Source organism: Salmo trutta, chromosome 29 (assembly GCF_901001165.1).
Source record: "Salmo trutta chromosome 29, fSalTru1.1, whole genome shotgun sequence".
Lineage (NCBI taxonomy): Eukaryota > Metazoa > Chordata > Actinopteri > Salmoniformes > Salmonidae > Salmo > Salmo trutta.
In genome coordinates, this window is record NC_042985.1 from 10,903,769 (window position 1) to 10,929,226 (window position 25,458).

A 25,458-nucleotide genomic window follows, 5' to 3' on the forward strand; every position below is an offset into this window, starting at 1 on the left:
ATTTTGTAATTTTTTATTTTATTTTTATTATTCTTTTTATTTTTTGTAATAATGACAATTACAACAATACTGAATGAACACTTATTTTAACTTAATATAATACATCAATAAAATCAATTTAGCCTCAAATAAATAATGAAACATGTTCAATTTGGTTTAATTAAATAATGCAAAAACAAAGTGTTGGAGGAGAAAGTAAAAGTGCAATATGTGCCATGTAAAAAAGCTAACATTTAAGTTCCTTGCTCAGAACATGAGAACATATGAAAGCTGGTGGTTCCTTTTAACATGAGTCTTCAATATTCCAAGGTAAGAAGTTTTAGGTTGTAGTTATTAAAGGAATTAAAGGAATTATAGGACTATTTCTCTCTATATGATTTGTATTTCATATACCTTTGACTATTGGATGTTCTTATAGGCACTTTAGTATTGCCAGTGTAACAGTATAGCTTCCGTCCCTCTCCACGCTCCTACCTGGGCTCAAACCAGGAACACATCGTCAACAGCCACCCTCGAAGCAGCGTTACCCATGCAGAGCAAGTTGAACAACTACTCCAAGTCTCGAGTGACGTTTGAAACGCTATTAGCGTCAACTCACCACGTAGCTTATTCTTAATATTTGTCCATAGGCAACCAGAGTGAGGACAGACATTTTTCAGAATAAATGTGACGAGTGAAAAACGCAATGAAATAGACCACTCCCTACCCAGTATCTTATTCTGCCGCAATACAACTTTGTATGCGTTGTTTTTTGGCAACCTTGTTATTTACGAAGTTTTTGGAATAGATGATTCCTGTTGGAACGGTCCACAAATTATACCCACCCGGCTTAAAGTCATAAACAACGCAATGCTTGAAGCACAGCGAAGAGCTGCTAGCAAAACGCACGAAAGTGCTGTTTGAATGAATGCTTACGAGCCTGCTGCTGCCTACCACAGCTCAGTCAGACTGCTCTATCAAATATCAAATCATAGACTTAATTATAATATAATAAACACACAGAAATACGAGCCTTAGGTCATTAATATGTTCGAATCCGGAAACTATCATCTCAAAAACAAAAGTTTTTTTTTTCAGTGAAATACGGAACCGTTCCGTATTTTATCTAACGGGTGGCATCCCTAAGTCTAAATATTCCTGTTACATTGCACAACCTTCAATGTTATGTCATAATTACGTAATATTCTGGCAAATTAGTTCGCAACGAGCCAGGCGGCCCAAACAGTTGCATCTACCCTGACTCTGCGTGCAATGACCGCTAGAGATGTGACACAATTTCATGTTAGCAGGCAATATTAACTAAATATGCAGGTTTAAAAATATATACTTGTGTATTGATTTTAAAGAAAGGCATTGATGTTTATGGTTAGGTACATTGGTGCAGCGACAGTACTTTTTTCGCAAATGCGCTTGTTAAATCAACACCCGTTTGTCGAAGTAGGCTCTGATTCAAGGAGAAATTAATAGGCACCGCATCGATTATATGCAACGCAGGACACGTTAGATTAACTAGTAAATCATCAACCATGTGCAGTTAACTAGTGATTATGTTTGATAGTTTTTTATAAGATAAGTTTAATGCTAGCTAGCAACGTACCTTGGCTTCTTGCTGCCCTCGCGTAACATGCAGGCTCCTCGTGGAGTGCAATGTAAGGCAGGTGGTTAGAGCATTGGACTAGTAACCGAAGGTTGCAAAAACGAATCCCCCCTGAACAAGGCAGTTAACCCCCGTTCCTAGGCCGTCATTGAAAATAATGTGTTCTTAATCTGACTTGCCTAGTTAAATAAAGGTGTAAAAATAATAATAATAAATAAAAACAAATCTGCAAATCGGTGGCCAAAAATACCGATTACCGATTGTTATGAAAACTTCAAATCGGCCCTAATTAATCGGCCATTCCGATTAATCGGTTGACCTTTAGTAGCAACACACACATCTGCCACGCTGACCCTCAACACTGGAGCTCCCCAGGGGTGCATGCTCAGTCCCCTCCTGTACTCCCTGTTCACCCACAACTGCATGGTCAGGCAAGACTCAAACACTATTAAGTTTGCAGATGACACAACAGTGGTAGGCCTGATCACCGACAACGACGAGACAGCCTATAGGGAGGAGGTCAGAGACCTGGTCGATGGGAGGAGGTCAGAGACCTGGGAGGGAGGTCAGAGACCTGGCCGATGGTCATTATGGCCAAACAGTTCTATTTTTGTTTCATTGTGTTGTTTCATTAGGTTGGAGTTTAAATGACTCCAACCTTAGTGTTTCAACCACTCATCAAATCTCTTGTTAACAAACTATAGTTTTGGCAAGTCGGTTAGGACATCTACTTTGTGCATAACACAAGTCATTTTTCCAACAACTGTTTACAGACAGATTATTTCATTGTATCTCAATTCCAGTGGGTCAGAAGTTTACATACACTAAGTTGACTGTACCTTTAAACAGCTTGGAAAATTCCAGAAAATGATGTCATGGCTTTAGAAGCTTCTGATAGGCTAATTGACATCATTTGAGTCAATTGGAGGTGTACCTGTGGATGTATTTCAAGGCCTACCTTCAAACTCAGTGCCTCTTTGCTTGACATCATGGGAAAATCGAAAGAAATCAGCCAAGACCTCAGAAAACAATTGTAGGCCTCCACAAGTCTGGTTCATCCTTGGGATGAAATTTCCAAACGCCTGAAGGTGCCACGTTCATCTGTACAAACAATAGTACACAAGTATAAACACCATGGGACCACGCAGCTGTCATGCCGCTCAGGAAGGAGACGCGTTCTGTCTCCTAGAGATGAACATACTTTGATGCGAAAAGTGCCAATCAATCCCAGAACAGCAGCAAAGGACCCTGTGAAGATGCTGGAGGAAACAAGTACAAAAGTATCTATATCCACAGTAAAACGAGTCCTATATCACCAAAACCTGAAAGGCCGCTCAGCAAGAAAGATGCCACTGCTCCAAATCCGCCATAAAAAAGCCAGACTATGGTTTGCAACTGCACATGGGGACAAAGTTCGTACTTTTTGGAGAAATGAAAGAATGAAACACGATGAAACAAAAATAGAACTGTTTGGCCATAATGACCATCGTTATGTCTGGAGGCTAAAGGGGGATGCTTGCAAGCCGAAGAACACCATCCCAACCATGAAGCACGGGGATGGCAGCATCATGTTGTGGGGGTGCTTTGCTGCAGGGGGGACTGGTGCACTTCACAAAATAGATGGCATCATGAGAAGGAAAATTATGTGGATATATTGAAGTAGCATCTCAAGACATCAGTCAGGAAGTTAAAGCTTGGTCGCAAATGGGTCTTCCAAATGGACAATGCATACCCAAGCATACTTCCAAAGTTGTGGCAAAATGGCTTAAGGACAACAAAGTCAAGGTATTGGAGTGGCCATCACAAAGCCCTTACCTCAATCCTATAGAAAATTTGTGGGCAGAACTGAAAAAGTGTGTCATACCGCTTATACCGTTAGCAAGGAGGCCTACAATCCTGATTCAGTTACACCAGCTCTGTCAGGAGGAATGGGCCAAAATTCACCCAACTGTTTATGTACACTTCTGACTTCAACTGTACATATTACATGCACCTTATCAGTAAAAATCTGTCATTAATTTTACCTTGATTTAACTAGGCATGTCAGTTAAGAACAAATTCTTATTTTCAATGACGGCCTAGGAACAGTGGGTTAACTGCCTTGTTCAGGGGCTGAACGACAGATTTGTACCTTGTCAGCTCGGGCATTTGAACTTACAACCTTTCAGTTACTAGTCCAACGCTCTAACCACTAGGCTACGCTGCCGCCCCATTTAATGATGCATTAATGATGCCTAGGTACCTAGGAGTGATGTCGAGAAACATTGGTGTAGATTAAAACACTGAGAGAGGACACAACTCTGAAGAGAGGAGCAGTGGAATGACGGTATTCATCTCTGTGCTCACAAAGGGTTAACAACGTACCTGCCTGCAGTCATGGAGCCACCCTGTCAGGAGGGCTGGGGCTACAGACAGACAGCCACATTAGCAGTGTGTGAGTGTGTAGGTGCTTGCCCGTGCCTATGTGTCCGTCCTGCGTGTCTGTGTGTGTCTCTGTCTGTCTCTGTATCTATGTGTGTGTGTGTGTGTGTGGTTTTGTGCCTCTGTGTGTGTGTGTGGGCCTGTGTTTAAATGCTGATTGATGTAGCTCTGGCTTTGTCAGCTCTTTGGCATAGGTGGAACAGGTGTGACTCTGCCACAGAGAGCTCGGCTCAGACAAGCCATATCACGGTACAATGAGGTCATTGTGGAACACACACATTCCTCACTCAGAAAGGGCCTCAGACTGTTACAGGGCTGGAGGTGGCCATCTGCATGTGTGTGTGTCCGTGTGTGTTGTGTGTCTGTGTGTGTGTGTGTTTGTCCGTGTGTATGTGTGTCCAGGTTAGGAGGATTTGGATGAGATTTACAGTATGACAGCGGATGTGTGCTCGCCAGTTGTGTGTCCCTGTTCACTCTCTCTCTCTCTCACACTCACACACACACACACACACACACACACACTTAAAATGTTCATCTTGTGACTTAAGTGAATGGTGCTCAGCTAATGGGAGTGCTCAGTAGTCTAATGATTTTGGAACATGTCATGGCCTTGTCTACAACGTTATTCCTTTTCCAAGTGGGAATGGAGCAAGTCTTCTCGGGTAATGTGAATGGGGCCAGTCTTCTCGGGTACTGTGAATGGGGCCAGTCTCCTGGGTACTGTGAATGGGGCCAGTCTCCTGGGTACTGTGAATGGGGCCAGTCTCCTGGGTACTGTGAATGGGGCCAGTCTCCTGGGTAATGTGAATGGGGCCAGTCTCCTGGGTAATGTGAATGGAACAAGTCTCTTGGGTAATGTGAATGGAACAAGTCTCTTGGGTAATGTGAATGGAACAAGTCTCTTGGGTAATGTGAATGGAACAAGTCTCTTGGGTAATGTGAATGGAACAAGTCTCTTGGGTAATGTGAATGGAACAAGTCTCTTGGGTAATGTGAATGGAACAAGTCTCTTGGGTAATGTGAATGGAACAAGTCTCGTGGGTAATGTGAATGGAACAAGTCTCGTGGGTAATGTGAATGGAACAAGTCTCGTGGGTAATGTGAATGGAACAAGTCTCGTGGGTAATGTGAATGGAACAAGTCTCGTGGGTAATGTGAATGGAACAAGTCTCGTGGGTAATGTGAATGGGGCCAGTCTCGTGGGTAATGTGAATGGGGCCAGTCTCCTGGGTAATGTGAATGGGGCCAGTCTCCTGGGTAATGTGAATGGGGCCAATCTCCTGGGTAATGTGAATGGGGCCAATCTCCTGGGTAATGTGAATGGGGCCAGTCTCCTGGGTAATGTGAATGGGGCCAGTCTCCTGGGTAATGTGAATGGGGCCAGTCTCCTGGGTAATGTGAATGGGGCCAGTCTCCTGGGTAATGTGAATGGGGCCAGTCTCCTGGGTAATGTGAATGGGGCCAGTCTCCTGGGTAATGTGAATGGGGCCAGTCTCCTGGGTAATGTGAATGGGGCCTGTCTCCGGGGTAATGTGAATGGGGCCTGTCTCCTGGTAGAACATGTACTGTAGTGTTAAACGAGACGATGTGTGTTTTTCTCATATGAAGTCATCTCTCAGAGTCAGCATCTGAACCGTGGGCATCTGGGTTTGTTTGGATCAGCACCTTGACTTGTTTTACCTCAAACTGCACTCCTCTGAGCTGTGGTTCTGTCACTCCTTCCCTCGCTCTGTCGCTTTCTCTCTCTCTCTCTTTTATTTCTTTATCCGTCTTTGTCTTTCTACTTTTCACGGTCACTCTCCCTCAACGTGTGTGTGTGTGTGTGTGTGTGTGTGTGTGTGTGTGTGTGTAGTGCTATAGCCAGGGTTGGGTGTCTGGACCAGGTCCCTTAGCTATTTTATAGTTTAACCAGCCTTGACTTGCTGTGTGGTGACATGCCTGCACTGACTGGATGACTGGGAGGATCTCTGTGTGTGTGTATGGATCAGTGTGCTAGAGCTCGGGGCTGACTGCTGGGCCATGCTTGAAAGACTTCTGGCATGTGCTGGTGCCTGCATTTTTCACCCTTGACTGGAAGCATATGCTGCCGCACAATCGGGCCAGTGTTAGCGTGTGGGTCCCAGGCAGCTTCCTCCACATCTGGCAGTGCTTGGCCCTCCTTCCAGGTGAATCACGACCCTGGGGAAGGTGGCTCTCAGTCAGCCCCCCTCAACCCCCCTTCAACCCTGGCTTCAGCCTGCCTCCCAGCACGGGCATCTGGAAGTGTCTGGATCCGTCTCACACACAAAGCTCCATCTCCCACATGCTTTTCCAATTTCATCCGCCCTCACTCCCCCACCATGCCCCCCTTGCCCCTCCCTACCCAACCCTGTTACCCCTCTACTCACTACTCACTCCTGGTGACGTGGTTAATCCAGCCATGGATGAAGTGTGTGTGTGTGGGAGGTGGGAGGGTATTCTCTGTGACCCTTAAACAGGAATGTAATGGGCAGGCTGGGTAATTATGTCCCCATGCCTGATGGGAAGGCCCCGGTGTGTGTGTCCGGGCCGACCGGTGGGAGTTGTGTGTGTGTGTGTCAGCACTGATTGATTGTGACACAAACAGATGTATGTGGGGAGGAAACATGTCTGTGTCTGTGTGGAATCGGCCCATTCTCATCATTAAAACTGAAAATCAACATCTTGCTCTGATTAACTACTAAGTCCCCAAGGAGATGTCAAGTAGCTCAGAGACAGCACCGATCCTGTACACGTGTATCTTCGTTTGACATAAATCTGTGTCCCTGTGTATAAATACTTGTCATTGACAGTACATTGTCAGCTAGCCTAGTACTGTCTTTGTGACTCTGTTTGACATAATCCTGTGTCCCTGTCGTTACATTGTGCCGGTGGATGATGGTACATTGTCATTTAGCCTAGTGCTACAACACACAGCCATGTCGCTCTTTGTTCTAGTGTTTGTTCTAGTGTTCTGGAATAGAATCGTTTTTTTTCTCTCACCAGTTTGGAAACAAACTTTATTTGTGTGGTTGGAGTCGACAGAGACAGAGAGCATTTCTCTCCCCTGCTCTTCACAAAGGAATGTCGCTGCTGGGGTCTCACATTTCACTAAAGAGGCAGAAATGGAGAGAAAGAGTGCGAAAGCGAGAGGGGGGAAAACAAGTCACCCCAGTGGTTGAGGCCCATGTTGTCTGTGATCGTGTGAGACACCGTGTCATGCTTGTTTTGTTTAAATATTGAACAGCTTTAGTGCTGCGCTGTGTGTGTGTTTTTTTTGTGTGTGTGTGTATTTTGTGTGTGTTGTGTGTGTGACGACCAGCAAGAGTTTAGTGGATCATCTGGAAGCCTAATAAATTGCGTATTTTATTAGCTGTGAGTGTCTCACACACACACACACACATACAACACACACACAACACACACCACTGTGGTGATTATTACTGTCTGATAGGGCCTGTCTACAGAAGACAATTTTAAGAAAGAAAACACTCATTACATTACAGTTTCTGGCTGCTGGTGCTGTTTCTGGGCCGTGGCTGACTGGGCAGAAAACTGGGCTGGGTTAGGTCTCTAATTTGACTGGCTTTGAATGGGCTTGTATCAGTGGGTCCGTCCCAAATTGTACCCTATTCTCTACAAAGTGCACTACATAGGGAATAAGGTTCCACTGGGTGATGGGTGTAGTTTTGTGTTGTAAGCCAATGTGTTTTAAGATGAAGCAGGTCTGAATCACCTTTCTCTCATGTTAATAAAAGGATAGCCCCAGAGAAGGCTTTTTGTGCGGTGTGAGCATTGATCAGACTTGAATAATATCTTTCAGAGAGGTTTTCCTTTAGATGTTATTTAATAAAAAACTCCTTCCAAATCACCTGGCTGGGTTGTAGGCTATGTTTACTAGGAAACACGAAGTGCAGCTCAAAATCTTCTGAAAAGGAAAATAAAAATGAGATTTCTTGTTCGGTTAATAGCTTCTCTGTTTTAAAATGCTAGTGTGTGTGTGTGTGTGTGTGTGTGTGTGTTAGTTAAACCATGACCCAGGTGTTTGACCCAGACAGCTTTGACTCTCTCTTCCTTTAAACATGTGACGACTGGAGCTTTCACCCAGTGATGTTTGTCCACAAACAGACTACTGTAGTGCCACAGCCAAGCCTCACTCAGCCCCTACAAGCCCTAACACAGCCCTGGGCCACGCTGTGGATGTCTCAGTGTGTCTCAATGTGTGTCTCTGAGTGTGTCAGTGTCTCAATGTGTGTGTCAGAGTGTCTCAAAGTAGGGTGTTTGTGTGACTGCACTAATGTAAGTCGTTTTGAATAACAGCATCAACTAAATTTGTGTGTGTGTGTGTGTTCCAGTGCAGGGTCAGAGGGTGGACACAGGAGGACAAACCCACCCCTGAGAGTCCTATAGAGTAAGAGCCACCAGAGTGAGTGTTTGTGTTGGTCTTAATGACACCTAAACACAGCCAAGACACGCACAGACCCACAACAATCTCCAGGCCCTCAACTCTTTAATCTGTCCCCTCACTTATTCCCTCTGTTCCTGCTCTCTTCCTCCTGCGCCCAGAGCCCACCCCTAACCCAGCCCAGAGGAGGTCACGTTGTGTCACCACAGCAAAGCCCTCTGGGTAAATAACCCCTCAAGTCTCAGTGCCTCACCGCTGCCACCACCTGAGGGGCGAGAGAGAGATGGCCCCACAGGACAACGAGCTGGAACTCAAATCAACTGGCAGTGGTTTGGAACAAAATAAGACTATTTGGCCAAAATCTTGATTTCTTTTTCAGTTACCTTTTGAAGTGAACAAAATGGTTTGCTTTTTAGATAATGTAATGGAACAATTTGTGTTGTGCTCATTCAAGGCCATGGTTCTGTGATACGGGCTGTTGCAGTGTGCAGCACTAGAATTTAGTAAAGGTGTCCATTTTTAGCCTTCACCAATGTTTACTTCATTTCTTCACTGGTTCATTGCTTCATTGTGTACTGGTTTATTGCTTTACTGGTTTGCCGGTAACGGTAAGTTCAATAAAGGTTTAAAAAAAAAAAGAATATATAATACTTCACCGCTCCATGTAGGCTCAGGCAAAAACCAGCGGTCTGCTGTCCCATGAAGTAACACCCTGCTGTGGTTTGATGTGATGACATGGAACAGGAGGGAGCATATGGAAGGTGCTCTCCAGGGATTGAATTATTCCCTTTGTGTGTTTCCCTCAGCTCTCAGCCCAGTGCTGCCAGGTGCAGGTGTAGTGACATTTAGATTTCACTGAGCAGATCACATGGCTGTCAGATGGAGGGACAGAGATGAATGTAACGCTGCATCAGATGGGGGGGACAAAGATGAATGTAACTCAGCATCAGATGGGGTGGAGACAGGGTGGTAGATGAATGTAACCCAGCAGCAGGGGGGGGGAGACAGGGGAGTAGATGAATGTAACCCAGCAGCAGGGGGGGGGGGGGGGGGTAGATGAATGTAACCCAGCATCAGATGGGGGTGAAGACGGGGGTAGATGAATGTAACTCAGCATCAGATGGGGGTGGAGACAGGGGGCCAGATGAATGTAACTCAGCATCAGATGGGGGTGGAGACAGGGGGGTAGATGAATGTAACTCAGCATCAGATGGGGGTGGAGACAGGGGGGTAGATGAATGTAACTCAGCATCAGATGGGGGTGAAGACAGGGGGGTAGATGAATGTAACTCAGCATCAGATAGGGGTGGAGACAGGGGGGTAGATGAATGTAACCCAGCAGCGGGGGGGGGGGGGGGAGACAGGGGAGTAGATGAATGTAACCCAGCAGCAGGGGGGGGGTTTGGTAGATGAATGTAACTCAGCATCAGATGGGGGTGGAGACAAGGGGGTAGATGAATGTAACTCAGCATCAGATGGGGGTGGAGACAGGGGGGTAGATGAATGTAACTCAGCATCAGATGGGGGTGGAGACAGGGGGGTAGATGAATGTAACTCAGCAGCAGATGGGGGTGGAGACAGGGGGGTAGATGAATGTAACTCAGCATCAGATAGGGGTGGAGACAGGGGAGTAGATGAATGTAACCCAGCATCGGATGGGGTGGGGGGTGGGGTGGGGGGTAGATGAATGTAACCCAGCATCAGATGGGGGTGAAGACAGGGGGGTAGATGAATGTAACTCAGCATCAGATGGGGGTGGAGACGGGGGTAGATGAATGTAACTCAGCATCAGATGGGGGTGGAGACAGGAGATAGAGAAATGGAGGGAATCAAGTCTAGGGAGAGAGATTTGTTATTACTGTTTTTTATTTTATTGTTGTTTAGAGGAAGAGATTAATGTTTTTATTGTTCTTATTATTACTGTGATTATTATTCAAAATAGTAGTGGCTGTGGAAGTGGGTAATGGTAGTGGTAGTAGTTTAATGGGGTAGTGGTGATGGTGGCGGTGGTAGTTTAATTGGGTGGTGGATGTGATAGTAGGGATAATGGTAGAGGTGGCAGTTTAATGGTGGTAGTAGGGGTAATGGTAGCGGTAGGGGGGGAAAGGTTGTGGTAGTAGCGGTAACGGTAGTAGTTTAATGTGGTAGTGGTAGTAGGGATAATGGTAGTGTTGGTAGGGGTAATGGTAGGGGAAGTGGGGGTAATGGTAGGGGTAGTGGGGGTAATGGTAGTGATGGTAGCAGTAGTGGGGGTAATGGTAGCGGTAGTAGGGGTAATGGTAGAAGTGGTAGTAGGGGTAATGGTAGTAGGGGTAGCGGTATTGGGGGTAAAGGTAGTGGTAATGGGGGTGATGGTAGTGGGGGTAATGGTAGCGGTAGTAGGGGTAATGGTAGTAGGGGTAGCGGTATTGGGGGTAAAGGTAGTGGTAGTAGGGGTAATGGTAGTAGTTTTTATTGTTGTTATTATTACTGATTACTCAAAATAGTAGTGGGCGTGGTACTAGGGATAATGGTAACGGTAGTAGTTTAATGGGGTAGTTGTGGTGGTAGTAGGGATAATGGTAGCGGTAGTAGTTTAATGGGGTAGTAGTGGTGGTGGTAGTAGGAATAATGGTAGCGGTGGTAGTTTAATGGGGTAGTGGTTGTGGTAGTGGGGGTAATGGTAAGGGTAGTGGGGGTAATGGTAGGGGTAATGGTGGGGGTAATGGTAGCGGTATTGGGGTAATGGTGGTAGTAGTGGTAGTAGGGGTAATGGTAGTAGTGGTATTTGGGGTATTGGTAGGGGTAATGGTAGTAGTGTAATGGTGGTAAAGGTAGTGGGAGTAATGGTAAGGGTAGTGGGGGTAATGGTAGGGGGTAATGGGGGCAATGGTAGCAGTAGTAGGGGTAATGCTTGTAAAGTTAGTAGTTTAATGGGGTAGTGGTAGTAGGGGTAATGGTAGTAGGGTTAGTGGTAGTGGGGGTAAAGGTAGTGATAGTAGGGGTAGTGGTAGTAGTTTAATGGTGATAGTGGTAGTAATGGTAGGGGGGTAGTGGTAGTGGGGATAAAGGTAGTGATAGTAGGGGTAATGGTAGCATGGTTAGTGATAGTAGTTTAATGGTGGTAGTGGGGTAAAGGTAGTGGTGGTAGTAGTAGGGGTAATGGTAGTAGGGGTAGTAGTTTAATGGTGGTAGTAGGGGTAATGGTGGTAGGGTTAGTAGTTTAATGGGGGTAGTGGTAGTAGGGGTAATGGCAGTAAGGGTAGTGGTAGTGGGAGTAATGGTAGTGGTAGTAGGGGTAATGGTAGGGGTAATGGTGGTAGGGTTAGTAGTTTAATGGGGTAGAGGTAGTAGGGATAATGGCAGTAGTGGTAGTAGGGGTAGTGGTAGTGGGGGTAAAGATAGTGATGATAGTGGTAGTAGTTTAGTGGGGGTAATGGTGGTAGGGTTAGTATTTTAATGGGGGTAGTGGCAGGAGGGGTAATGGTAGTAGGGGTAATGGTAGAAGTGGTAGTAGGGGTAATGGTAGTAGGGGTAATGGTAAGGGTAGTGGTAGTGGGGGTAATGGTAGTGGTAGTAGGGGTAATGGTGGTAGGGTTAGTAGTTTAATGGGTTAGAGGTAGTAGGGATAATGGCAGTAGTGGGGGTAGTGGTAGTAGTTTAATGGTGGTAGTGGGGGTAATGGTAGCGGTAGTAGGGGTAGTGGTAGTAGTTTAATGGTGGTAGTAGGGGTAATGGTAGTGGGGGTAATGGTGGTAGTGGTAGTATGGGTAATGGTAGCGGTAGTAGTGGTAATGGTGGTAGGGTTAGTAGTTTAATGGGGGTAGTGGTAGTAGGGGTAATGGTTGTAGTAGGGGTAATGGTAGCCGTAGTAGGGGTAGTGGTAGTAGTTTAATGGGGGTAATGGTAGTGGGGGTAATGGTAGTGGTAGTAGTTTAATGGTGGTAGTGGTAGTAGGGGTAATGGTAGCAGTAGTAGCAGTAATGGTGGTAGGGTTAGTAGTTTAATGGGGGTAGTGGTAGTAGGGGTAATGATTGTAGTAGGGGTAATGGTAGCGGCAGTAGGGGTAGTGGTAGTAGTTTAATGGTGGTAGAAGTAATGGTAGCGATAGTAGTTTAATGGTGCTGGGGTAGTGGTAGTAGTTTAATAGTGGTAGTAGGGGTAATGGTAGCTGTAGTAGTTTAATGGTGGTGGTAACGGTAGTAGCTTAATGATGGTGGTAGTAATAGTAGGGGTGGTGGTGGTGGTAGTAGGAGGTTGTCTAGTATTGTCCCCATTATCTATTCTATTTTTCTATTACTATCCACTATTGTCATTCTATTGTTGTTTTTTTATCATGTTTTTAGTATTTATGCAATGTTTCTCATTCCAATAAATCAATTTGAGAGAGAGATACTGTAATAGAATGGTTTAAAGGGGGAGAGGGATTAGAGAAATAAATGGATGAAGAGAGAGATAGAGAGAGATCTTATGAGGGAAAGGGAGGTAGAGAGAGGGTGTGTGAGAAGCTGCAGATGCCCCTTTGTGAGTAACTATATCAATGAGTGGGGAGAGTTTGTTGGAACATTTGTATACATGAAACTGTGTGTACGTGCGGTGAGGCAGGGTGTGGTTCAGCGTGAGGGTAAAGTTGGGAGGTCACAGTACACCCGCTACTCCTGCTGTAAGTCAGTGGGCATACCTCACCACAGAGCACTCTAAACAACTGACTCATCACTCAGCTGGACTGTTCCTCATCTTCACTGATAATACCTTATCTTTACTGTCTACAGAACATCTGGGCTAAATTATTCAGATAATACTACTGCTAGTCCCTGCCATGTTCCTGTCACTGCGATTGGGGGGGGGGGGGGGTGCCTACAATATCATAAATCCTCAGCAATTTAACTCTAAGAAAGTTGTATCTGGTATTAAATATACTTAAGTGTCAAGGGTAATAGTGAATTCAAAAATATATTTAAGTATCAAAAATAGAATGGTATAAATCATTTAATAGTCCTTATATTAAGTAAACCAGACAGCACAATTTGATATTTTTCTTATTTTTACGGATAGCCAGGGACACACTCCAACACTCAGACATAATTTACAAACAAAGCATTGGTGTTTAGTGAGTCTGCCAGATCAGAGGCAATAGGGATGACCACGTGTTCTCTTGATAAGTGCGTACCATTTTCCTGTCCTGCTAAGCATTTGAAATGCAACAAGTACTTTTGGATGTCATGGAAAATGTATCTAAGTAAAAAATACAATTTTTCTTTAGGAATGTAGTTGAGTAAAAGTTAAAAAAATATATATAAATAGTAAAGTACAGAATAGGGTTGTCACGATACCAGTATCACAATACTACAATGCCTGATTTTCCTACAATATTGTGTGCTACAGCTTGGAAAATAAATGTGATTCTGGGTGACAACATAAGGCTGCTTGTTTCCAACATTATGACTGTTTTCCTCAGGAAATTCAGTTCACTTCATGTTTTGTTTCCTTGCCACGAGATTGGTATTGTGACAACCCTAGTACAGATACCACAAAGAAACGACTTAAGTTTCTTTACACCACTGACCTTAGCTTTATGCTAATTGTAATTACGGAATCTTAGCTTTATGCTATTAGTCTTGCCAGTATCTTAGCTTTAAGTTAACAGTTATTATAGTAGCTACACTTTATGCTAACACTTATTACAGTATCTTTGCTTCATGCTAACAGTAATTAGGCTACAGTAATTTTTAGCTTTAGGCTAAAAGTAATTGCAGTATCTTAGTTTTATGCGAAGTGTCAGTACCTTAACCTTATGCTATTAGTTATTATTACAGTATCATGTGCTTTATGCGAGCCTCATACCGTTAGCCATTCCAGTACTGTATCTTAGCTTTACGCTAACAGATGTGATTAGCTAGCTAGCATGTGGATGGTTGACACCTGTGTGGAGGAAAGCCTGTCTGTTTCCAGTTGGTTCTTATCACCACCCTGCCTTCCTGCACATATTCACCATTCCTTTCTCATTAGATATTGTCGTTACACGCTGCCAAGCTGTAGCTGACTTCATATTAGATCAGCACTCGGTCTGAAATGTGTCTCGTTGGTTCAAATTGACACCCTCTTCATCTCTTTCCTCCGCATCTCTGGGATTTACTCTCACAATACTTTCTTCCCTTGACACCCTTGACAGTTTTAAAGAGTCTCCATTAAACTCATAAGTGTAACCCCTGATTAATAGTATAGCTTGCGTGTAGCGGTAACTTACATATAGAAGAGTTGACAAAGGAGCCCTAACGTGAAGTTGCAGGAAACCAGCATCGTTAAACTACTTGCCATTGCAGTCCTCAGGCCGTATGTGACGTCACAAGGGGAGAGCCATCCCTGCCTGGAGGTCCACATCGCTGTGTGGGATGTAGAAAGAGAGAGGAAGGTTGGGACATAAGGAAAAAAGTACAGAGGTAGAAAGAGAGATGGAGATGTGTGTATGTGAGAGAGAGAAAGAAAGAAAAAGACTTTCTGAGGGCCACAGGCCCTTACAGTAGAGAGTGTAAGGAAGAGATATATATATATATATAAAGGTGGCTAAGGCAGTCTGAGGTGTGAAGGTCACAGGCTAAGCCCCTGAGTGCTGGCCCCTATAGACTGTCGCCCTGTCCTGGTTCCTAACCCTGGCTCCTAACCCCTAAATCCCTGGCCCTATGAATGCTACTTGTTGTCCCCCGTCCCCTCCCTGGCTGTCCCCTACTGAGAGATTCCAGAGGCTCCCCTCTCCTGCCTCTCCCTTCTGTCGGCCTCTCAGGGCTCCTGGGTCACTCGTTTGTCATCGTGACCTTTAACCCCAGCAGGCCAGTGTGCCAGGAGGAATGTCGGAGATGTTTACCTTGGCTGAGACTGATGGTGTCCAGGTGTCTCTCTCTTCTGTCTTTTTTCTCTCGTTCTTTTCCCCCAGTAGTCTGTTTTCCCTCCAGCCAAGCAGGCAGGCAGTCAGGCAGGGTAGGGCAGGGAAGGTTTCCCCAGTCTTCACCCCCTAAGAACTGCCTGGTGAAATATGTGAGGGTGAAAAGGAGAAAAAAATCCCCAGGGCCCGTATTCTCAAAGTCACAGAGTAGGAATGCTGATGTAGCATCGGTTTCCCCTTTTAGGTCATAATGAATAAGATTATATGGGCAGGGGGGACCTGATCCTAGATCAGCTCTCCTACTCTGCGATGCTTTATGAAATCGGGCCCAGATCTTTTAGGGCCAGTTCCTAACTTGGATTTTTTGGGTAACTTCCTTTTTCTTCTCCAAAATTCTCTGATTGGTTTATGCAAACATCCAGGTTTCATACTCCTATTGATCTTAAGTTAATCCACTAAACAAGCCAGCAAGAATGACTATTCTTCATCTATTAACAGTCCACCACAGACACCATTTAGCTTTACCTTCAGATTCTAAACGCTTCAAACAAAGCCCCATTGCAAAGTGTCAGGAATGTCTTGAGTGGACAGCATTGAGAGGGGGAGTGCAAGAGAGACAGAGAGAAAGTGTGGGAGAGAGAGATGGGGCAGAGTGAGAAAGCAATGAACGGAGGGAGGGAAGGAAATATTGATCAGCCGTTTGTCTGGGTCTGCACTGATCCAGACATATCCTCCCCTCTCCACTCATCCACTTCCTAGTTTCCCCATCAACCAATGGCATCGCAGGCAAAACATTCCCTCCCATAATGCACTTCACTCATTCTCTCTCTGGACACTCCCAATGGCTCCTTGCTCTCTGCTCTTCTCCTGTACTGGAAACTCCTGTAAAGTTTCCTATGTCTCTCAACAAGTCCAACCACCCCCCACCCCCCGGCCACTAAAGAGCCCATTAACACAGTGTTGTAATGCAAACAGCCGGTCCTAGGAGAACAGGCAAGGTGTCGGGTGGAAAGGGGATGGGGGTCTAATGCAGCCATTACTGTCCGGTGCTCGCTGCGCCTGACAGAGATTATCATAAAAGCATCTTCCCCCTGCCTCTAATGCCCCACAAGCCTGATCAATACTAGACTCATGGGATGGAGAAATAGAAGGATGGAGAGATGAAGGATGGGGAGTAGTTTTATTAATCTCTCTCTATTCTCCTTCGTGATCTGATCGGGGGGGGGTCTGTGAGATTGATTCTAACATGGGACAACAAACTAACTATAGAGGAGAGGAGTAGGAAGCACTTCAAACAACATGAGGTGCAGCCATGCAGCCAACAATCACAACAACTGCATTGGGTGCATCGGTGGTATAGGGCTACATTTCGGATCGGGCATCACTCACATGTGAGTATTACCCTCAAACAAAGAAACAACGATGCTTGAGTAAAATGTTAGAGAAATGTGAGCGCTGACTCCAGTTTCCATTTACCTCTCGCAACAGTAGGTTTGGAGCGCAATGGTTCCACTTCAGCCAAGTAATGCTTTTTAATCTGACACAATAATAGACAGTGAAGCCAGCCCTCTCTCTCTTCTTTCTTTCTTTCTTTCTTTCTTTCTTTCTTTCTTTCTTTCTTTCTTTCTCTCTTTCTCTCTTTCTCTCTTTCTCTCTCTCTCTCTCTATCTCTCTCTCTCTCTCTCTCTCTCTCTCTCTCTCTCTCTCTCTCTCTCTCTCTCTCTCTCTCTCTCTCTCTCTCTCTCTCTCACACACTCTATCCCTTCTGACTTTCTCTCTATATCCCTTCTCTCTCTTTCTCTCTCTATATCCCTTCACTCTCTGTCTTTCTCTCTCTGCGTGTGAGTTGTTTTTGTTTCTGCTAATGTGTTTTCCTGCAGGTGAGCCCCATGTTAGGATCCCTTCACACTCTCAACGGCCGATAGAACAGACAGACACATGGTTTGCATCAGTCACCCTCACATATGAGCCAGACCGCTGTCCACAGCTCTCTGAGGGTTCCAGTCCAAAACCTTGATTGGCAGCGAGGTGAACAAGGTGGTTGACACTATAGAATAGATGCTAAATAGCAAGTGTTTAATAGTAATTTACGTTTCTGTTACAATTACATTTTGACAGTAATCAATAGTATTATTTATCTTTAGAGTTTTAATGGGCTGCATTTAGTCTAAAATATTGAAATAAGTATCAGATCTATCAGAATGTTCTTCCCTTTCACTGAAGCAACTCATGTAGTTGATATATTTCTCTAGTTGAATGTTAAAACAGGTGCTCTAAACCTACATTTGAAGTGCACTTAGAGACCATCCATGCTTTTACTCTCACTGCTTTAGATTAAACTGGTCTTCATTAAACCACCATGAACACACACACACACACACACACACACACGTACACAAGCACACTTTAAAACCGTCCACACACACCTACACCAGTGTGTTGCGCTAGCATAATTTACCTTGAGTCAAAATGGCCCTCTAAAAAACGATTCTGCGTTGTTTCTTTTGCATACATGGAGTCATTGTTAACGACTAAACCCATCTTATCACTCACCGAACATTCAACAAAGTAAGCTGTATTGGACACGCTCATACACATGCCCTGTTTCCCCACTAAATATCTTCCAGCCCAACCACTGACACGTCTGTTTAAAGCCTAATTTGAAGTGAACTCAGGCTCTCTTAGGCTGCGGCTCAAATGGCACCCTATTCCCTATATAGTGCACTACTTTCGACCAGGGCCCATAGGAATAGGGTGCCATTTGGGAGACATCCAGGCTCTCTTAGCCTCTCTCTGTCCTCTGTAATGTGATTTTAAAGTGACCGTGGATGCGAGAGTGTTTATTGAGTAATGACCGGGCATGACAGGTAAACGCCTGCCATTTGGGGAGGTGACGGTCGGGGCCTGGTACCACAGAGGCTGCTGGATGTAGCCAGAGGCCAGTCCGGCTGAGTGGCTGTGGGTAATGGCTTCTCCTCTACCCTTTTTACTGTCAGCTAAAGTAAAGGCAGACGCGCACACACACACAGGTAGATGCGTTAGCTGCAGACACACACAAGGACACACACACAACCCACACACACAGCTCTTCACAACAAGCCACTCCAGTTCGTTCCACCTGGCTGTGTCTGGACAGGTCCAGCCTGGGTCAGGACGACACGGTCGTCACTACCTGGTCATTCCAGAGAGGAGTGAAGTACTTTGGCACTTTATAACCACAAATATGAAAGAACCCTTCCTCTAGTATTTACCTTCATCCTACTAATAATCAGAAGTCTAACCCTAGTTTAGGTATTAGTAGCTCATGTATTGTCACTTGTCTTTTATAGAACGACTACTGACATTTTAGTTCCTTCAGACATGGTTATCTAGTGACTACCTGGAGGACACGACCTGCCTTTTATAACATACAGAGCCCATAATCAGACGGGAAACAAATTTTATACACAGCTCCCATAATCAGACAGGAAACACATTCTATACACAGCTCCCATAATCAGACAGGAAACACATTCTATACACAGCTCCCATAATCAGACAGGAAACACATTCTATACACAGCTCCCATAATCAGACAGGAAACACATTCTATACACAGCTCCCATAATCAGACAGGAAACACATTCTATACACAGCTCCCATAATCAGACAGGAAACACATTCTATACACAGCTCCCATAATCAGACAGGAAACACATTCTATACACAGCTCCCATAATCAGACAGGAAAGGTAGCCTAGTGAGTGATGGGCCAGTAACTGAAAGGTTGCTAGATCGAATCCCCGAGCTGACAAGGTTAAAATCTGTTGTTCTGCCCCTGAACAAGGCAGTTAACCCATTGTTCCTAGACTGTCATTGTAAATAAGAATTTGTTGTTAACTGACTTACCTAGTTAAATTAAAAATCAGACAGGAAATACATTCTATACACAGCTCCCATAATCAGACAGGAAACACATTCTATACACAGCTCCCACAAGCTGATGTTGTTGTTTTGACCGCCCCATAAGCAGGCGCTTCACAGAGAGAAAGAGAAAGATTTTCAACATCTGAGACAGACAACGTAGACTTTCTATAGCACAGCTGACCAAAACCTGAGACAGAAGTCTTCTGATAGGCACTTCCTTTCTGTTTTTGTTCATTATGATACAGCAGAGAGAATAATCAGTAATCATTGAATCATACACGTGGATTATTTCACCTCACATTTCATGTCGAATTAGTTCTATTTTTGGCATGTAAAAAAATTACGTTTTGTTAACTTTTCACAGTAAGATGCCACTTAGGTAATCCACTTCAATGTTTCACTATGAGGAGAAACAAAATAAATATTGTTTATAAAACCAGCGCTGAAAAAATGTATAAAGATTCTGTCACCTTAACAAACTAAATCTAATACTGATTTAAATGTTTATGGGTTTATTTTATTTTATTTGTACAAAAACAAGGCTATGGTCAAGTTGTCTCAAATAAACCATTGATATTTCCAAGTCCAAGCCAAACATTCATACCAACACAACTCATCCTCAAGCATTATTATGATTCTTTTCGGAAACCAAAACGCCAACATATAAATAACAGCGTGACCTCTTTCTCTGCACATGGTGTTTATTTACTGTGGTTTTAGCGGGAGCCTCTGTTCCGCCGCGCTTGGGGCGTGCATACGGCAACAGCGGTTCTAGCCTACCGTAGAACAGCAATCTAACCAACCAGCAGGACCTCATAATCCAACCCAGGTCTCTGTGTCCATCCGTCCGTCTGTCTGTCTGTCTGTTTGGTATGCATCCCCTAGGTAAGGAATAAATGAAGAGTTCCAGGCATATGTATCTCCCTGATGGGGAAGAAGGACTGAAGCGCCTCCACCCCGCGTTGCATGCCTGATTGACTATCTCTCCTGATCCATGTGTAATAACCTCATAACATTTGGGCTTATTCACAAATCAGAAAAGCTTTGATGTCATGTGTGAAAGTAATGGAGGGTTCATATCCAACTTCAAGGGTTATTAGATAGGTTTAATCAGTTACCGTCCCAGACGCTCTCTGCAAATTCTGTAAATACTTAGATTTATACTTAATGCTTGTAAAAAAAAAATGCAGCCTGAGATGTTTAGCATTTGAGTGATTTATTTTCCTGGTGGAAACCCTCTCCTCTCCTCCACTGGTAGCCAACAACGCACAGGTAGGACACACAGACACACACAGACACACAGACAGACGCAGCAACAGCATACCTGTTTAAACTTGCTGTGTAATTTGTGGATTAGCAGACGCCCCTAATGGCTAAGATCTGCAGCAGGAGAGAGCTTTCTCTGAGAGAGGGAGAGACAGAGAGAGAGAGAGACAGAGAGACACAGACAGAGAGACAAAGTAAAATAAAATACATTGACAAAGGAGAACAAAGAGATGAAAGGAGATAGACAGAAAGGAGAGAGAACATTTGAAACGGTGAAGGAGTTAATGAGGAAGAGCGAATTAGAGACGTGTAAAAACAGGAGAGAGCGATAGAGAGAGTATTAGGCTACTCTGCTTATAGCAGACTTTGCAGGGTGCTCTGACCTCTAACCCCTGTGAGTGGCTCATAATTGAAGCAACAAAAAAAGAAGCAGTCCGACGCTTCATTAGCATTTTTCTCTGACATGGTTTAAGTGTGTCACCATGAGACAATAGCCCTAAACACCGATGTGAAACAGTCACTGTGGGCCATTTCTGAATGAGTGAACACACATTTTGTCCCTATTTTTATCATTATGATGATTGGAAAAAGAAAGGCAATTGATTATTCACACAAAGGTAAATTTACTCCTGCACATTTATTTGGATGATCATGTTCTTGAATAAGGTGGACTTAAGGTCCAATACGCTGTCAAAACAAAGGTCTGTGTGTGTATGCGAGTCAATTGTATCATTGATAACTGACTAAGACTTCATAACAATACTTGGAGTTATTCTACCTTGTGTTCTGTCAGAAAGGTGTGTGAAGAAATGTGTCAGTGAGTAGGGACAATAATGTTTCAGAAGTATTGTGAATGTACTTTGTCCTAAAGAAATACTTAACACAGAGACTGACACATTCCAGACGGCACAAGGCACAACTTGTTATGGAGGCTGTTCACAGAGCTCCATTAAGGTGAACACACACAACCATGCTGGACTGAGCTCTCTGCTCTGAGAGGGGCAGCATTGATTTAAAGCATTACTCAGGCTGAGAGAGAGGGAGAGGAAAGGAAAGAGAGAGGGAGAGGTAGAGTCTCTCCTGACTGCATTAGGAGTGCCTCCAGCCTTTGTGATTCCTTTTGATCAAATCTCTGTGAAAGATGAGTGTCATGCCCTCTTCTAGCCAGCTGTGAGGGGGGCTGCCCTGTGACTATGGGGGTGGGAGTGTGTGTGTGTGTGTGTTTGTGCGATTGCTCTGCTGGCTGGGGAGGGAGCAGGCAGCTGAGGTGAGAATGCCGAGTGGGAGGATCTCATTCCAATCCCCTGTGCCCGGTTTCAACACACACACTTACACACCACTCTACAGAGCACATCTTGAGTAGTTTAGAGACAGTCCTCAGCAACATAGGAAGAGAGAGTGGAAAAAAGGTGTGTGAGTAAGAGTAGTACGTTTATTGTTTTTTTTATGTGGTGTGAGCGTTGAGGACAGTGTGTGTGTCTCTGTGTATGTGTGTGACAGTGTGTCAGTGTGTGTATGAGTGTGTGTGACAGAGTGCTGGCGTGTGATGGCTCTTTTGCGTTAGTACTTGTTCAGACGGGAGAGTTGGAGGCAGTTCTTTTGTAGGACTCGCAGGGAATGGCAAACTACACGGTAACCCTGGAAACCTATCTCTAATGACAATGGCTGAGGTGAGAAACATCTTGTCTTATTTCTTTTCCACATTCTTCTCCTCTTTTCTCTCCTTTCGCCAAATCTTGCTACATGCTCCTGAGGTAGAAATTAGAAAAACGTGTATCGTTGTAGCGCTGTCGTTTCCCAGCGTTTGCTGATGCCGTCATTATTCATGTCTATTCACAGAATACGCCTGGTTTTCATTCAGTAACTTCTAGATCATTTCTCGTCTCTTTTTTTCCACGTGAATCATTTGGTGATTGATGTATGCGTCCTGGCCGGGCTGTGTCCATGCTTGCTGAGGGAGGTAGAGGTTGTCCTTACCTGCCATAAGACGCTGCTTACTTACTGCGGCAACTCCCTTAAAACAAAAGGAGGAACTTTAAAGCAGCCAACCAGGCAGGAAGTTGTTTTAACCTGACAATATGACTACAGGCCCTCCTCTGTTATATATTCTATTCTATTCCAACTCAGGGCTAGTTATCCACATGGTTCTATTCTATTCCAACTTAGGGCTAGTTATCCACATGGTTCTATTCTATTCCAACTCAGGGCTAGTTATCCACATGGTTCTATTATATTCCAACTCGGGGCTAGTTATCCACATGATTCTATTCCAACTCAGGGCTAGTTATCCACATGGTTCTATTCTATTCAAACTCAATTTTACATTTTAGTCATTTAGCAGATGCTCTTACCCAGACCAACTTACAGTAGTGAGTGCATACATTTTCATACAGGTCTCCCGTTGGAATCGAACCCACAACCCGCAACTAAGCCACACGGGACCTGTGTGTATTTGTCTAAGCTATTCTGTTCCATTTGAACGAATTGCTGATTTATACAGATGCTTCTATTCCTTTCCAAGTTAGTGCTGGTTTATACAGACGTTTCCATTCTGTTCTATTCTAACTGGGTGCTGCTTGGAATTTGGTCTATTCCAGCGGAGGGTTTATTTAGTGGTCCTGTCATTTGTTTCATTACTACTGTGTGTTTCCCAGCACTCTCTCTCCCTCAGTCTGTTCCTGTGTAGCCCTGTATAGAAGAATGACTGCTAAGGCATGCTCAGTCTGTTGCTGTGTAGCCCTGTATAGAAGACTGCTAAGGCATGCTCAGTCTGTTGCTGTGTAGCCCTGTATAGAAGACTGCTAAGGCATGCTCAGTCTGTTGCTGTGTAGCCTTGTATAGAAGACTGCTAAGGCATGCTCAGTCTGTTGCTGTGTAGCCCTGTATAGAAGACTGCTAAGGCATGCTCAGTCTGTTGCTGTGTAGCCTTGTATAGAAGACTGCTAAGGCATGCTCAGTCTGTTGCTGTGTAGCCTTGTATAGAAGACTGCTAAGGCATGCTCAGTCTGTTGCTGTGTAGCCCTGTATAGAAGACTGCTAAGGCATGCTCAGTCTGTTGCTGTGTAGCCTTGTATAGAAGACTGCTAAGGCATGCTCAGTCTGTTGCTGTGTAGCCCTGTATAGAAGACTGCTAAGGCATGCTTGCTTTAGCCCCGTCTGCCTCTCTGTGTGCTGGCTTCTGGCCACTCACTAGTGGAATGTAATTTAAGAGCAGCCTAATGTTTTGTTGCAGCCATAATGTAACAATTAGCACAAGTGTCTGTGTGGTGCTGTTAGGAGCAAACACTTACTCTCTTTCTCTCTGTCTCTCTGTGTTTGTCGGTGTGAACAACACACCACAACCACATCTTGTTCTGCAGAGTGTGTGTGTGTGTGTGTGTGTGTGTGTGTGTGTGTGTGTGTGTGTGTGTGTGTGTGTGTGTGTTGTGTGTTCTGACCTTTAAATCTAGGTGACAGGTATTTAATAGAATCTTGATTATATTAACTTCTTTCAGGTGAATATAGAACTGAAAACAGAGGTCCTTCAAGCTTCTCGGCAGATTTAAAACCATCTTTGTTATTGACTCACATGGCCTTGTTTAGTGTTTTTTTTATCTCCTCGTTGTTTTTGTGATAGAGAATTAACTCTCCAATAGACTTCTTTAACACAAAATATGTCCCACCTGATCCAAGACTGGTTTGTACAGTAACAGCATTGTATCATTACCACAGTTCTTTGTGATTAACACACTTTTTTTGGCCTGTTTATTGTATTTATGTTAAAATTGCTAATTTTAATATTGAAATGTATGTTGTACCCAGAACTCAGCATGTTGCTGCAACTGGTACAGTGTTCTGTTGAACATGAGCCGTTTTTGTTATAAAACATGTCTAAAACATGTTATTAACACATAGTTGTTACTAGCATAATTATACAACAATTGTATTAGATCAACTTGTAAAGTGACAGTTAAGTGCTACCACATTTACATAGCAATTACAGTGGCACGTCCTTTCATTTACCTGTTTTGGTAACAGTTTTTTACCTGTCATATCTGATGTAAATCGAGGAAAATAACTTAATAATACGACTCACTCAGGACACAAAAGCTATGAGAATCCTTTGGCTGTTAGAAATGTTTGACATTACTTTAAATAGAGAAGAATGGGTTATTCATTAAAAACATTACTGCTCTAAATGATATTGAAGCCACGACATAGAAGCATATACCATTTTTGATTACAGGTGACAGTTTTAATACTCGCCACTGCATCCTGTATCAAAAGGTTGGTTGCTCCTCATTAAAGTCCCCTAGAGCACGTCATTACTCTCTTTTTGTTTAGAAAGGTTTCGTGCACAAGCTTCCAAATGACCTAACTTTGTTGTTAAAGTATAAAACATGAGATACAGAGTTGGTTAACTTTTGAGGTTCCTCGGGTCTCCTCCGAATTCGGTAAATCCGCTTTTAGTTTTAAAGCACCTCATTGCTCGAACCAAGTACAAAATATATTACAATGTTCTGGTGCTACTCAGGCAATTGAAAATATTGATTGGGGACCTTCATACTGAGGAATGTAACTGTTTTTCTTGAATATTTGTGTTGTGCTGTATTTGAATTACTTGTTTTACATTGTATCTGATTTTGATTTGATTGTGTCTTATGAATTGTATATACAGGGCTCCCTTGTGAAAGAGACCCTGGTCTCAATGGTGATTCCCTGTTTAAATAAAGGTAAAACAAATAATAAAAAACATCAAATTAATGTGCTTGAATAAAACTGCTGAATACTGTACAACTATCAGGTAGACACAGGTAGATGCTTCCAGTCTACAGAATAAGATGTTTGGATGTGCATTAATAAGGCATGTATGCAAACAGACATAGTTTCTAAACAGAGTTCATATCTAATCATTACAAAACAAGGCCAACCAAGTTACTCTCCATGTTATTTGAAAATGCCTTTTGTTTCCTTGACATGTTCAGTGGAATCATTGAAATCAGATTTCTGGTTCTGTGTTAGTGAGCT

General features: G+C 43.9%; 1 protein-coding gene and 1 long non-coding RNA gene across 3 annotated transcripts in view; both read left to right on the forward strand.

The window, feature by feature from the left end:
• Window positions 1-25,458, forward strand: part of LOC115166892 (zinc finger protein basonuclin-1) — a 70,245-nt gene that overhangs the window by 21,480 nt on the left and 23,307 nt on the right. Inside the window, exon 1 of one of the 2 annotated variants that reach the window (XM_029720794.1) lies at window positions 21,510-22,121. The exons of the other annotated variant lie outside the window; for it this stretch is intronic. Within the exon in view, the coding sequence (XP_029576654.1) occupies window positions 22,107-22,121 (15 nt within the window). The 5' untranslated portion in view covers window positions 21,510-22,106. Of the gene's footprint in view, window positions 1-21,509; window positions 22,122-25,458 lie in introns of those variants that run through there. 2 annotated transcript variants of the gene reach the window in all.
• LOC115166906 (uncharacterized) lies at window positions 3,935-8,641 on the forward strand. The gene is made up of 3 exons (XR_003870386.1): window positions 3,935-4,031; window positions 8,376-8,441; window positions 8,582-8,641. It is a non-coding gene; the product is annotated as an uncharacterized LOC115166906 (long non-coding RNA).